We start from the raw sequence: 15,568 nt of genomic DNA on the forward strand, positions 1-15,568 counted from the left end.
TGATGCAGTTAACACTTTCTCATGTGGGAATTTATCATTCAGAACTGTTTTGCCATCTTATCTGCTATTTTCCTTTCAATGGATATATGTCATGTTGTGCCAAAGCACGTTTCTGTACAAGTTAATTCCTTAAATTTTAATGGTTCAGGTTGGTAGTTTCATATCAGAGGCCTTACCTTAGCACAGGGTCTGCTTTGTGCTTATACTTGTCCAGCTTCACTGATCTTTTGCTGTGCTCAGGTTCCTTAGTGAGCTCTCTAATGCAAAATTGCTCGGATCCTTCCGAGTGCAGCTGATGCTGTTACAATTTCTGTTGCTAGCTCTGACATGTGTATTACATTTCTTCCTGTCTCTTTTTTTTTTCCCTTCACAGTGTAAAGCTCTGGGCCTCAGCCTTTGGTGGAGAGATCAAATCTATTGCAGCCAAATACTCAGGTTCCCAGCTCCTACAGAAGGTAAGGTTTTCTTTAGTTGTAATAAGGAAGGTTTTAACAGAGAAAATGGAGGCAGATTTAATTTTTTAAATGAACAGGCAAGCAGTGCTGTGCATGCTTTTGTCCATGATCTATTTTTGTATTGCATACTAGTCCCTGATGACTCTTTGCATTGCACTGCACTATCTGTAGAGTCCTTGCTTAACCTGATATTTTTCTGTTGGAATGACTTTTTTTTTTTTTTTGTCCATTGGAAAGTAAACTCCAACACTTATTCCTTGTAGCCTAGGCTTCAGCCCAGGTTGCGGGTGTTTAGTCTGGTTGCTGCATTGTGATGATGATGATGATGTTTCTGTGCAGAAACAGCTGTTTCTTATGAAAGACGCTAACTTCATTCAAGGAGCAGAATTAGTGCATATTGTATTATTTTCACCCTGGGCTCTATGTACACAATGCACTGTGTCAGGAGAAGGCGGCTGCTCTGTTGTTTGTCATCTCTGCAGTTTTTAAAATGCCATTATTCCCCAATCATCTTAACCCAGTGCTGAGATGTATTACATCATTACAGATAAGAGGAATGAATGTGGTTATCTTCTTGCTCAGCTGCACAGCTGGGTAATGAGGTGGTGAAGTATAGCAAAAACTTGAGAAATTGGTATAAGTCTACATAATTGGGACAGAGGGTAATGAAAAAGCAGATTTGAGTATTAGGTATAAATTAAGGACTCTGTTTAATTTAAATATGCAACCTATAGTAAACTTCTGTATCGTGGACAGTTTATTTTTACAACAGTTGCAAAAAAAATGAGAGACTAAGAAGAATATGTTGGACTGAGACTGCTATTTTGGGGCATTTAACATGTGATTCTCAAAATGCAATATGTAAATGGGAAAACATTGAGACATTCACTGATCAAAAAACACTCATTCAACCCATACATTAAATTTCTGCTGAATTTTTGCAGACATGATTTTTACTTCTGAATAACACTAATTTTATTTTTTGTCTGATTGCGAAAGAAATTATTCCTTCAGCTTTTAGCATTTATTTCGAAAGGCTTATATATGTGTGAAATTATATAACTGTACATGCAGCAGCTGAAATAAAAAGCTTGTGCTATCCTTTAAAATGAAAGCAACTGGCTTTAGTAATTACTAAAGATGTATGAATTGTTTAGGAGCTTGCCTTTTCAGATATGTATAGCCAGGACTGTAAAACATGAATTTCACTAAGCGAAAATACTGAGCAGTTAAGAACCAAAATATTTGTGGTCTCTTACTGCCTTTCAAGGCCTTTAAATGGCTTCACTTCAATATGTTGGGCAAACTCATTTTATTATGAAAATCTGGACACTCAATATTTATTATACTTCCAACTCACATTCTTTAAAGTATGTGTAGTCGTACATTGTCACTGTTATTTATGAACACCTTAAATTCATAAAGCAGATGGAGCTTTCATTTTTGATTAGTTTGTAATCAAGTATTATTAAAAAGATTTTTTTTTTATTGGGCCATAACAAACAAGTATCTTTATTTAATTTTGGAGCTCTTCCATGTGCAGCCATTTCTGCGCTAAAATGGCTTTGGAAATGAAACGTGCCCAGTCCGGAGCCCAATGTTTGCCAGGAGAATATGGAATGTACCCTGTGTCGCAATAATGCTAAATCCCACAAAGAGTCAGTATGGAATCCTTGATCCTCCTTCTCCTCCTCATAGTAGAGGTTGCTGTCATCCCTTCTGTGATGTATTTTTTCCCTCTGAAGCAGCAAGATTGGTTCCTATTGGTTGTTATAATTGTAGGTAATTGGAAGCTATTCATTTTACCTTTTCATCAGCATCCTTTCTGTTTCACTAACCAGTCTGTGCTCCTGTTTTTGAAGGTGGACGGTTTGTGTTCTTTCAAAGCTATCTTGTTTTTCTTTCTTGCTTATATTATATTTTCTTATTTAATGAAAGAGAAAAGCAAAAAAACGCAGGTTTGGCAGGTATTTAGAGCATTTATTCCTCTGTCACGTTTATTTTTTTTTTTCTTCTTTCGGGTTACAGTAGTTTTTAAAAGATGTCTGTTGCTTTTTCTTTCATTTAGAATTCCGAAATGTCTCTGTCCATTTAAGCTTGCTGTATCCTGGTGTTGATTGTGGCAAATGAGCCTGGATGACAGATGACTTTAGCATGTACTTTTTTGTATGGTTATAAAGTATATTTCTTCTGTAAGCTTGTGTGAATAGAAACATACCAAACTTCAAGGTCTGCAAGTATTTTCAACATGCAAAGTCAGTGACAGAGGTTGTCACAACAGTTAAGGAGGTGATAGCACAGGAGGGCTCTAAATACAAATGCCTTTTTTTCCCACCCCCACCCTCCCCACTAGCCAGGCATCAAGAATATGTTTGGTATTTACTGTGAGCTCTGGGTGATCAGAATCCATGTCATTTTAAAGTCAAGATTCCACTTTTAGAAGCAGTGAGACTTCTGATATTACCAAAGGAGCCCACATTTCCTGATTATGAATTAGGCATCCTTAAACAAGTGAAGATATAAAATGTATGTATGATTATGGATCTGGACAGTATAGATTCCTCAACTATCAACTGCTTTGGAATGCCATTTAGCTTAATACAGGCTTGCTAAATGAAAAATTAATGTAAAGGTTACTTGATTCATTCTGTCAGCACACACAGCGAGTGCTGCTTTCAAAGGGATGCGCTCACAGTCGTGATTGACAATCTCTGCTGCCCAAATGTTTTGCACATTGAGTCATTTGACCCACACTAAAATTTCATTGAGCAAATTAATTCGTGTGAGATACTCAGTAAAAATTTTTTTTGCCAGTTTACAGTTGTGAATGTTGATGGAGTTATTGCAATTTTTAAGGTCTTGCTGTACTGTGAACATCAAATACGTGACCAGCACTGGTGCTCTCTTGAGTTTGTAAAAGATGTATAAGAATATTTTTGTTGCTTTTTGAAAGTATATTTTTAAATCCACTGCTTCCCATATCTTAATTGAATGTTTCATTATTTTATGTCATTATGATAATCTTATTCAAGTATTTTTTTATGCCATCTAGAAGTATCTGGGATACATGGCTTTTCCCAAAACTGACTTTAGGTGAAATACAGATGCTTCAAATTCCTTGGAAAATAATAGTTCAGTAAGTAATTTCAGAAACTATGATGAGGTTTTAAGCAAAATTAGCACTTAAAAAATGTTCTACACCTTGATTTCGAAGAGATGGAACACCATTAAGTGTAACATAAAACATCCAGTAGCAAACAGGACTGTATCATTCCTAGTTTGTCTGGTGTCTGGAGGCTTTACAGTTGTCATATAGATTTGGAGAGACTCCTTGATGCTGTAGAGATGTTCATACTCTTCACCTACTTAGCAAATACTACTGGGGCCCAATAATTAATTTTAATTCTCTCTTAGGTGTTTTTTTTCTTCCTTAGACTGTCAAAAGACATCTGCCTTATTTGAATCCTGACATATTTGATTTGTTTTTCTTTTGTAAACACTCTGAGTTTTGTGGGTCCTGTAGTGAATGTGAGAGCATAGCCCACTGGCAAAGCCAGGCTTCCAATATGGGATGCAAAGCAAGGCTTAGGTGCCAGGAACATATTCACTTCAGCTGCTGCAATTGGAGTTCTGGAAAACAGGCTTTGGGGAATGCTGTTGTAATACAGTAAAGCTCTTAAATCAGTGCAGTGTCTGTGTGAAAGTGCAGCATGGTCTGTGCTTTCTCAGGTTCCTTTTGATGAGACTCTTTTTTTGAAAAATATTCTGAGCTTTGGTTCTTCATTTCTTCCTGAATTGTCAATATTATTCATTGCAAGTGTGGGAAGGGTGAAAATGCCCTTAATTTCTTGGTCCTTCCACAAGGATTTTTTCCTGACCAGAAGCTTGTTTCAGGCTCCCTGAGATCTTCCTTATGTAAGTTGTCTGCTGGAGCCCTCAGTGTTATGTAAGACCTGCCTGCCTTGCTCTGAAGCAGGCTGGAGTCTGCATCTGCCTCTCCTTTCAACAAATCCTTCATTGTCTTGGGAGCTCCCAAATCATTGTTTTCTCAGAGCAGGTTTTTCAGTCAGGAGAGCATTCCTGTGTTTAAAGATGCAGAATTGCATTTTATCTCCCTGACAAGGATGGGGTGCTGTATCTTAGGAGTTTCTTGCAACTGTGGAAATGTCAGTGCAAAATTAATATAACGGGGTGATTTAGATCAATTAGCATTCAGCTGGTGGATCTGATTCATACAGTACATCTATCTTTAGTTTAAATTGTATAATAGAGGCTTAAATTCTTAGGCAAGTTTAGTGCAATCATCTTGGCATTAATTGCCTTTCTTTTATTCAGCCTTATGTTGGTTTTGGTTTTTGTAGGCTGTTTCTTTGCTCGAGACACTGCAACTACTGCTTGGAAGGAAAGGGTCAACTAGGACTGAGACCTGCAGGTTAAAGGATAGGCATGGACTGACATTTTGGATATCAATTTAAACTTTTGTTTTAGAATTGCCAGTTGAGCAATTCTAAAACAGCAAAAATAATATATGTTTTTAAAATCAAAAATAGGGAAAAGTTATCAATAAAATCTGTAGGCATATGGCTGTGAATCAAAAAATACAAACAACCCCATTGGAGGAAATACCACCACCCCCAAAACCCAAAAAACAAACCAAAACCAACAGCAACAACACCATTCTCCCCACCCACCAAACCTGACACCTACCCCAAAGCCCAAATTCAGATTCTACACCAAGTGAATGGTGTAGATCTTACCAAAAACTGTATTCAGAGTTCATTCATAACAATTTGGACTCCTGAAGTCCAGTTTATGTAAAATGTGTCTCTTAGCACTGACTTAAAATCAAACATTAGAAAGTAAAAGAAATATACACCTGAGATCCTTACACCAGCATAATTCTGTTGATTAATGCAAATGATGTTTTGGAACTTGTAGAGCTTAAATCTCCATCACCTTTAATTCCTACAGATCTTTGGGCTACATGAACAATGAGATTATTCTCCATGCCAAACTAGGTGCAGAACATTTCTGTGTGCTTTGCAGCATTTTATGTTTTCTGCAGACATAAAGATGTAAATTCTTCTGGATAGACATTTTAACTTTGGTCAAAAATAAAAAAAAATCCAACAAATGGTTATGCTACTAATCTATTTGGTGGAAAAACCTTTGGTTCCATGCTAATCTTCAGGTAGTATGTTCATCTGTAGAGGAAAGAATTAGTCTTACCAAATTTTGAATACTTCTTTTTCTCCATAACAAAAAAACCTTTGGACTTCTTTTTTTGTAATAAAGTTGTGCCTTTTCTGGACGTATTGGAAAATTTTCTTTTTCTTCTATGAAGTTAGAATTGCACCTTGAATGATCTGTGATTTGTACTCTCCTCTCCTGTTTGAATGTTATGGTGGGAGTAGTAATTTTTTTGGTGTTGGTAATGGTTTTAAAATGTAGTCAAATCAGCTTGAATATCAAACATCATGTTTTAGATTTCACTTGGTCTGAAAGGGAAGCCATGCTGAATTAATGTTTTGCCTCTTTCAGCACCATTTTGCAGTCTGTTCTGTGTCTGTCTGGGTTTGAGTGTGATCCTCTGTGTTATTCAAAGTAAAAAAGTTATACTGTTAGTATGTAAGAGGAATATGAGATGGCTTTAGTAAGTTCCTGATAAATGCACTACACTTTCAGTAATGTCTTTTAATATGGAAATTATTGAGCAGACAATCCAGCTGGAAAACATTAGATCTTGAAAGGAAGAGAATGCTAATTCCCTTGCTTAATGCATTTATGGTTGTTTGTTTTCACATCCTGTATTGGAAAATGCTTACGTTTCAAGGTTAAAGGAGCTGCTCTCCATGCAAATTATCTTGCCAGGGAAGGTATGTAGAGCATGAGTGGATGCTGCATTGTAGTGGTGATTCACTCTCAAGTAGCTGCTAATCAATACTCCACACTTTCAAATGTCATTACTGTTCTGTAGGGGACAGATTTTGTTGCTGCTAATAAGTCTTAACACATTTTACATCACAAATTATATATTGATGAGCTAGATGAGGTATTTTAGTTTCTGTAGGAGCTTCACTGACCGGTTTTAATGAAATAGTTAAATTACTTTGTAGCTCTTGTGGAGTTCCCTTTTGCTTTTTTTACACATAATGTTTTTGCAAAAATTACATGGATGATCCTGTTTTTATGATCCTGTTTAGCATCCACCAAGTTAATTTATGTAAAGCTGTAGTGCTTTCTTAGAGTGTGTGATCAAATACTTGCAAGATTTGTATTTAAAAAGGAAGTCTTGACAAAACCACTTTTAAAATCATAGTTGGGAAGAAGTTGATAAGGGTCTTGGTAGCCTTTCCAGAAGTGATTAATTTCAGAGACACATGATTACTGAAAACATCCTGCCCTCAGTTCTCCCAGGACCTTCAAGGTGAAGTTACCCCTGTAATAGATGATATCCAGTGCACTGGTTTTGAAGACAGTGATATAACATATGAGGGGATTGTGATTGCTCAAGATACTCCTTCACATAGGGTCCTACAGCCAGCATACCAAAAAAAGGCAACATAAATTTGTTCTCCACATCCATAGTAGATGTACAAGAACCTTGTAAACACAAGAATTAATTTTAATTAATTGTGACTTTAATTCTTCACAAGAATTAACTTTTTTGCTACTATCAATTTATTTAATTTTGTTTTACTGAGAGAAAACCCTAGAATAGTGTGGAAGTCTTGCAGGTTGGCTGCTCAGACCAGGTTCCTGGCCATTATGTAGACTTTGTTGAGCTGCCTGATATGAAAATGAGCTAAATCCTTTATTTTGGACTATCATCAGTTACAGTAATTGTATTTCTTCTTTGATGTCTCTATCTATGTGCTATTAATCTTTGCGTCTACATTTCCTTAAGGCATAGCTGGGGTGTCCTTCACTTTTCAGAGCAGGAACAGGTTATAAACACAATTGTCAGTGCTGTACAGGTTAGCCAGGCTGGATGAAGACTTGCTGGTTTTCCCCTCCCCTTTTAAGCACACAAACAAATGATCTTATTAAAATATCATTTTACTGTAGAGGAATAAATATGTCAGTTATAATAGAATAAACTTTTTGGAAACGTTTATTTGGAAAAAGATGTGGACTGCTCATTTAATCTCTTGTTGGGCCTCAGGTCTGACAACCATATGATGAGGGACCAGCAGGGTGAGCTTTTCAAGGTGCTCCTGTGTGTTCTTGTGTTAAATGTAACTATGAAGTCCACAAGAGAACTTTAGTGGGGCTTGTAAGACTCTGGGATGTCCCAGGGAGAAAGCAGGAAATGATCAGATGTAAACTCTGGTCGGTTCCTTATGTAGCTGCCACATGTTCTGGTGCTTTGTTATCAACAATTGATACTTGTTAAAGTTTGTTCTTCACTGTTGATTTTCTTGAGAAGAATTTTCCTGAAGAAGCACCTGCATTGAAGTTTTGCTTCTTTAGGTGGAGCCTGGTAGGTTGGTTGGATGGGGTCTTCAAAGCATCTAGGTTCTTGTAGTGATTCTTCATCGAAAGAGTTTGAGAAGGGATTTCTTCTAACCGTGTTTTCTGTATGTCAAGATTCCTGAAAGAACTGGAAAGAGTTAAACCAATGCACTTCATTGAGGTGATTAAAAAACAAAATAGTTATAAAATCTTAGAAGGTGTTTTCTTTGTCAAAGCATCTGCTCCTACTTGCGTGTTTGCTTTTAGTTTTCTTAACTTGACATGTTTTATTGTTGTCTTTGTTTCTCTCCCTGTCTCTCTCCAAACCACCGTATTTATCTTTCATTTTAATCTTTCAGTTTTTAATGGGCATATTTTCTAGAGAAATGTTTTCTTCTGAGCCTGATGCCAAATGTTTTGCATAAATAATTTTATAGTACAGGAGGCACGTAGAGATAGTTATTTCTATTTATCCTTCTAGACAGATATTAGAGCATCAAAGTTAAGCAAATAAAAGATGAAGGAAAAACTTTTCTCAGGTCTATTAACAAACCAAACTATAAGGTGGCCTAATCTACATCATAAGATTGGGGATATAAAGGGAGAAATTTGTGTGTATAATTCATTCAGAACATCAGGGATTAATGTATGGATTATGTGGATTTTTGATTAGTGAAGTTTCTCATATGTTCCACTGACAGTAATTTCCTTGAAGCATTCCTTTTAGTTTTTAGGAAAGGGTGGAAGAGCTTCTAATAGATCTTCTGATAGGATGTTTTTCCTTTGTGCTTTCAAAACATAGATTTGGCAGGGATCCCTGAATTTTGAGCAGCTGATGGATTATATGTCCTGTCAATACTATTCCTTTACTATGTGCAAGTTAATATTTCTTTTGCTTAATGTTCTGAATATAGTGATGCCGAATTAAAAAAATTCTAATTATACTCTCTAAGAATTGAGACTTTTGTGTTTGACACTAATGACTCCACAAAACTGGTTCTGGAAACCAACACTCATCATCCCCTCTATACAATGTCTTTCTGTCTTTCCCTGTGGAGCTCTGTTTTTCATAATTTCTGGACATATGGAATAATGAATTTTGGAACAGGATTTAGAAGGTCTTTTAACTCTGATTCCTGTTCAAAGCAGGGTCAAAGCTAAAATCAGTGCAGATTTCTTGGGTCTTTGAATTTGATCTTCAAAACCTTCCTGGGCAGCAGAGCCACAACCTCTTTGGTTCCAATACTTGTCTCTAGTCTGGACAAGAAGTTACTTGAGCTGGAACTTCCCATTTCCACTTGGCTGCTGGGTGTCACTTCTACCTCCCTAAACATTGTTGGTTCATCATCTTCACAATCTCCTGGAGGGCATGGAAAGGCACAGCACTTTGTGATGGCAGCACCCCTGAGGTCCTCCCAGTCATAGACAGTGTGATGGAGTTCTTTGGTTGCTTCATCAGGTCCCAACACTTTTTCTGACCTATTATTTTAAAATAGTTCTCAGTAGCTTCATGGACTCTTAAACTGAGCTCTCTGCTGTTTGATATTCAGATGGGTTTTTACCACTCACAATAGGAATGTGTAACTGTTCTCATAATTATCAAGTCTCAAGAGTAATTTCCACTTAGCTGATTGCATGAATAGGAAAAGACTTTTTAATTTGTCGTGGTAACACAGGAATTTATTTTCTAATCTAGGGCTAAGACAAGCCATTTAGCTCCCACTTGCTTTATTAGCCATTTCTTTTACTATCTTTATCCCCTCCAGTATCTTAAGTGAACTTAGTGTTGTACAGAAAGAGTCTGTCAGCTGGCAGAAGGTTTTATGTCTTATTGTCTATTTTTGCTTTATTCTACAGTAGCTGTCAAGGGATTTCTTTGTGCTTTTATACACAAACAAGAATTTTAGTTGTTTTCAAAAAGCGGGATTCAAAGTTATGCAGTCATAATATCTGTAGCCTGTTAGGTAACAGCACAGTGAAAATGCTGTTTGGAATGCATTATGAAAACTCTGGTCAGGGCCCCAGTGTTCCTATTGTTCCTCCAGGTCCCATTTTAATACTTGACTACTCAATATACTTTGAAGATTTTGTGTCAAGCTATCTAAAATTGCTAACTTTCAAAAGAAACACAAAAAAAAATCTACATACTACGGGTATTAAAATTTGATGTGTTGAGAACACATCATTGGTCACAAAATTAGATAATTATCTTCTAAAGTAACAAAGCTTCAGAGATAAAAAGCAGGAACATTGGAACTTTGGCTTTACCTTGAAGCTAAATGTCTATCATTTTCTGACAGCTGTATGAAATGTATGAGTTCTGAGCTCTTTGGCCATGATGGTATCGTATTACATTAATAGCAATTTTCACTGATAATGAAAACTGGTAGGAGGCTAAGAGCAAAGCTTTAGATTATGACTTGCAGGCATTGACTATCTCCATCCAGCAGATTTATTACCCCCTATGCACATTGTGCCTTTTATAATGTTTTCTGCAGTTTCTTCATCAAAGTACAACAAGAAAGCTATTATAGATGGCATGAAAGAGAAAAAATCTGGGCACTCACTTCACGTTTCAGATGTGCACTCATTGCAAACTGCAGTGCTGCTTTACAGTAGAAGAAGGGATAAATTCCAGCATCCCCCATGAACCCTTTGAGAGAGAGAGGAGCGTGAATGAAAGAAAACTGGAGAATTTCTGTTGGTCAACACTATTTTTCTATGTATAGATTTATCTGCCTTTTTTTCCTGGGACTGTGATAACCTTTTCTTGATGGTCTACTTAAGTCCTGTAATCTTGGTGGCCAAAACTCAGTGCAGTCCTTAAGCACAATGCTAATTTCACCTGTAATGTCACACAAATCTGGTGCATGCAGTAGTGATAGGATTTCATGGAGAGTGCCAGAAACCTTAAATTGAAAATTAAAAGTGCCAGTGTAACTCCCCTCTCTCCCCAACTGGAGGCACCTTTTCCCAATTTTCTGTGTGAAATGGGCCTAGTAATACCTTTTTTCCCCCTCAAATTTTAAAACTTTGGTATTAGAATTAGGGGAAATGCTTCATTATATAGAGTTTAGCATTTTGAGAGAACTGGCTGGTGAAGAACACCCTTAGCATATGGATGTGGAAACAGAGGGAAGTGGAATGGAATGGATCAGCTCTGAGAGCTACAAGGCATTAATTTTAACACACTATTTAAATATAACTGCTTGCACTGCTGAGAAGATAAATGGTTTCCTGTAACATTCCTGAATAACTACAAAATTGATAAAAACTTGCCTTTTCCTGTTGTTGATATTTGGTGTCTGTAGCTGGCAATAAATCTCCATATGGCATTGCACTGGCAAGGGAGATTGAGCCTTTTTTGTCAGAGGATGAATCCCTCCTGTGCCTTGAATACAAGGTGATATGCTCTGCTGATATCAGAAAGTAATTTGCAAATTTGCAAACCTTCCCTTCTTTCCCTTGTAATTTTTTCCATGCTGATATTTCTTTCTCATTATACATTTTCCACATAACTACAATTCTGCAGTACTTTTTCCTGCCTAGATCCTTCAGACCTTTCTGACCTATTCTGGTTTTCTTCCAAGTAAGATCCAACTAACAAGACTCTCATTGGAATCAAATTCACAATTGTTAAATGCAGCTTAATTGGGAATTGAGCAATTTTGTTTATTATTTTATGAGTGTCTGATTATTTCTGTCTACATTTCAATTACCATAGAAATTTATTTTCATGTGTTATTTTTCACTCTGTCCTTCTCTTTACTCTCACTTGTTCATAGCCGTTACTTTTATTTCTTTGGAAATTTTTACCATTAATGTAATTTTTCTAAAAGTACCTTTAAAACTTTTACGGCTCTGATTATGATTGTAATCATAATACTGCAGTAAGGATCTGGTCACCTGAGAAAATGATGCAAAAATAAAATGAGTAATAGCTCAGTAATACTTTCATACCTAAGAATGGGAGAAGGTTTTGCAAAAAAGCTGTTTTTCCTAAAATCTTTTCATTACATTATGATGCATGAACCCTTAAAAGGAAGAATAAGTAGATTAGGATCTATTGGTACACTTTATTCATTGTGATTGTCATTGAGAAAAGAAGATGGTGATTTCCCCAGTAACAGCCAATATACTTTGTTGTGCCTTGGATGGCATGTGTAGAAAATGGAGTGGGAGGGACAGAATTTCCTCTAAATCCAAAGGGAAATTCTGTCATAGAGAGGGAGGCAAGTTTTGCAGAAAGGAGCCAGCACCAGGGCACTGCTGCAGGCTCAAAAACCAGCCAAAGGTGAGAGCAGGACACATAAAGGTAGCAAAAGAAGAGGAATGGAACACATTGAGGGCAAAGAAGCAGAATGAAGAATGTTGGTTTCTTCTCTGTATTTTAAGACCATTGGAGAATAAATACATTTGTATGAAAGGCAGGCAATATCTGTATCCTGGAGATTATTTTTGACAAATCTATTACATAAATAACATATTAAAACATAAAAGTCGTAGAAGGTCAAGCTGACTTTTTTGCACAAGTACCACATGATTTAAAACTTTAGCCAAGAACTGAAAAGAAGGCGACATTATATGCTAAGAAATGTAAATTTCAATTCAGGAACGGCATCAGAAATTAAACTGGATTTAGTCATGATGTGATTCTGACGTTTGTATTTTGCTTCTCAGATGCTTAAAATTGGAATGCTTAAACATTTTTAAAAAATTGTAGTTTGCTTTGCTGAAGTTATTTATTCTTTATAACCCCAGTGTAATAGGAATATAGTTCAACTACCTTCATAAATTGGCACTGCTCCTGTCCAGTCCACCTTAAGCATGTTATTAATGTAGATATATATTTGTTCAGTAGAACTTCCTCAGCATTGCAAGATGTCTAGGGAATTTTGTCTGAAAAAGGATGGCAGAGCACAGCTTGAAATGAGGGACTGGGACCTATACTTGTGTTGGAATAATTCAAATGTTAGTGTATAGTATTATTCATCTAGACCATATTTATCTGATTGCATGCTGCTTATTTATCTTGGTTTATAAATATACAGGAGTTGAATTACTGAAAGCTCTAATTATTCTGAACATAATTTGTCAGACAAAACCAGCTGCTAACTCAGCTCTTCTCAAGAATCTTCAGTATAATGCACAACCTAAATAATAATGTCTTGAAAAGTATAGAATTCCCATTTTCCCCACAAATCCTCCCTGCCTGTTGGGTACCTTCCTCTCCAGAGTCTAGTAAAAGCCCAGGTTTTTCAGATGTGGCTTAAAGGACAAGAAATCCAGAGTGTTCTGTGGCTTGCATTGCTTGGGCTTCACTCACAGCAAATTTTTCAACACTATTTAACCTGTAGGTTGGCAGAGATGATTCTTTCCCATCTTGGCTGAAATGTTGATATGTTCATTGTCTAGTGCAGCCATTAAGCTGAATTAAATAGCATTCCTGCTTTCAAAGCCTTCAAAAACCTACAGGTCTAGTTTGCCTCTGATCTGGCGATTAACCTTATGCAATTCAGTTCTGAAACGTCTTCTTCCATGTCTACAAAGATGTGCAAAGTCTTGCTTTCTGTCTACAGTTAAAAAAAAAATGATGGCAACTTCTATGCCAAATTTGCTACTGTGGGGTGTTTTTTAATAGGTGTGGTACTCTTTGTTTTGTAAATTGGGTGGTTTTTTTAGTAGGAAAGGGCCAAATACAAGTAGGTATAGACGAATGATTGATCTAGTTGACTGAACAGGTCAATCATCTGTAACTTTACATAGATAACAATGCTGTCAAAAAAGAAGAACCATCTATATGGCATTTATAGCATCTGTTTCCAAAGGCTTGAATGAAAACAAGATGTGTGCAGGATTAATGTTATTATTTCAGTCTCATTTGGAAGTAAACTAATTAGCACAGCATTTGAATGCACAGCAGTTCAGGGTTGATTGAGGCCAGGGCAGATGGGAGTCACTTCTCTTGTGGAAATGTCAGTGGCACCTCTGTGCAGCCTTGTGCCTGAAGTGAGGATGGTTTTGGGTAGCTTTTAATGAAAAGTTCTTGCCTAAAGTGTTGTGTACCTCAGTTATTGTCAAAGAATAGCAGATTCTCTGCTGAGGGTCTAGGGCTAAAATCATCACTGCTGATGAGAAGTGATGTAAACAAGAGAAGTCAAGGAAAGAATTGCTGTCAACATGCAGGCGGTTAAACCAGAAAAAAATTCCACATAAATCTAGGATATATGAAAATAATCTGCACCTACTCTGACTGTATGCTGCCTTGCAAGCATTTAAACCAGTTCTTGGAATTCTGAATTTTGTATAAATTGCAAAAGGATTGGATCTACAATCAGGTAGTTTTCTTTTATATTCACAATAGTCATACACAGTAATGAGACTGTTATCTGTAATGAAACCATATTCTCCTGGAAAAGAGGGGGAGAATATTTGAGGGGGCAATGTTTTCCAGACTAGAAAAATGTTGTGGTTTAAATATGAAGAGTAATTATAAATCTTCTTGATGGCTTCACATAAGTTGAGCTGTAATTTATTGCACTGCAAATGTGCATGTACTTTGCTGATTTCTACTTTTTCTCCTTGGTGGGTAGGAGGTTAGAATTGAAAGATGGCTTTTGTTTCCTTGTTTAATTGCCTAAAAGGAAAAGTGACTGGAATAGAATCCCTTTTCTTGTAGGGGAACAAAAAAATGAGATTCTCTCACTTACTGATTTCAAAATATGCAAGTCTTAATCCTGTTCATTGCTTCCCACAGGAGCTGGCAATCCTTCTGTGACACCAACTCTTCTCTGTCCTTGTATCACATACAAAGAATTGCTTTTTTCCCTTTTTAATGAGTGGCTTGATATACAACATGTCATTTGCCTTAAGCATTTATTTCCATTCTCCTTTCTAATACATTTTATTTCCTTCCCCCTACAATTGTCTGTCCTTGCTCCAGACTTCTGATATTATTTGATAATTCTCTTTTTCATAGTACAGTTTATTTAATTCTGTTTTCAGGTTTACACCTGTGTATTAACTTAATTTTTAAAATATATATACTCATGTAGTAAAGCTGTTAGTACCTTCTCAGCTCCTGGAAATACTCCAATACCTATCTCTGAAGAAATAACCTTGATGTATAAAAAATCCCTCTGGGGGTGGTGACTCCACCACTTCCCTGGGCAGCCTGTGCCAGTGCTTGACCACCCTTTTAGTGATGAAATTTTTCCCAATATCCAGTCTAAACCTCCCCTGGTGCAACTTGAGGCTGTTTCCTTTTGCCCTATCACTTGTTAACATGGGGACATCTCTGTCTGTGCCAGCGTCATTCAGCCTCTTAAATGCCCCTTGGTTTTGACTGCATTTATTCTAGAACTTCTCCTTGGTTGTGGAATGTGATTTTGTCTGGAAAGTGAAAATAATTCTCTGCTTGTTCATTGTGCATGAAACAGCTCAAGGTCATGATTTGCTATAGTTGCAGAAAGAAACTGATTTACTTGGCTGTTTCTTAATGGCCACCACCTTCATTTGAAGATAGAGACACTGTTGAAAGGATTTTACCACTGCAGGCTAAACACTGTGCTAGAAAATGGTAACAAATAACATTTGTGTAGTTTTATGCCTCTTTTTTGACTGCATATTCAAGATTCCATTTTTAGGACTATTTACCT

At 36.6% G+C, this 15,568-nt stretch overlaps 1 protein-coding gene across 2 annotated transcripts in view; it reads left to right on the forward strand.

Moving 5' to 3' along the window:
- CACNA2D3 (calcium voltage-gated channel auxiliary subunit alpha2delta 3) overlaps positions 1 to 15,568 on the forward strand; it is a 381,968-nt gene that overhangs the window by 1,087 nt on the left and 365,313 nt on the right. For both annotated transcript variants that reach the window (XM_063164664.1, XM_063164665.1), the window contains exon 2: positions 374 to 455. In XM_063164664.1, the coding sequence (XP_063020734.1) occupies positions 374 to 455 (82 nt within the window). The remainder of the gene's footprint in view (positions 1 to 373; positions 456 to 15,568) is intronic.

Source organism: Melospiza melodia, chromosome 10, assembly GCF_035770615.1.
Source record: "Melospiza melodia melodia isolate bMelMel2 chromosome 10, bMelMel2.pri, whole genome shotgun sequence".
NCBI classification, from domain to species: Eukaryota; Metazoa; Chordata; class Aves; order Passeriformes; family Passerellidae; genus Melospiza; species Melospiza melodia.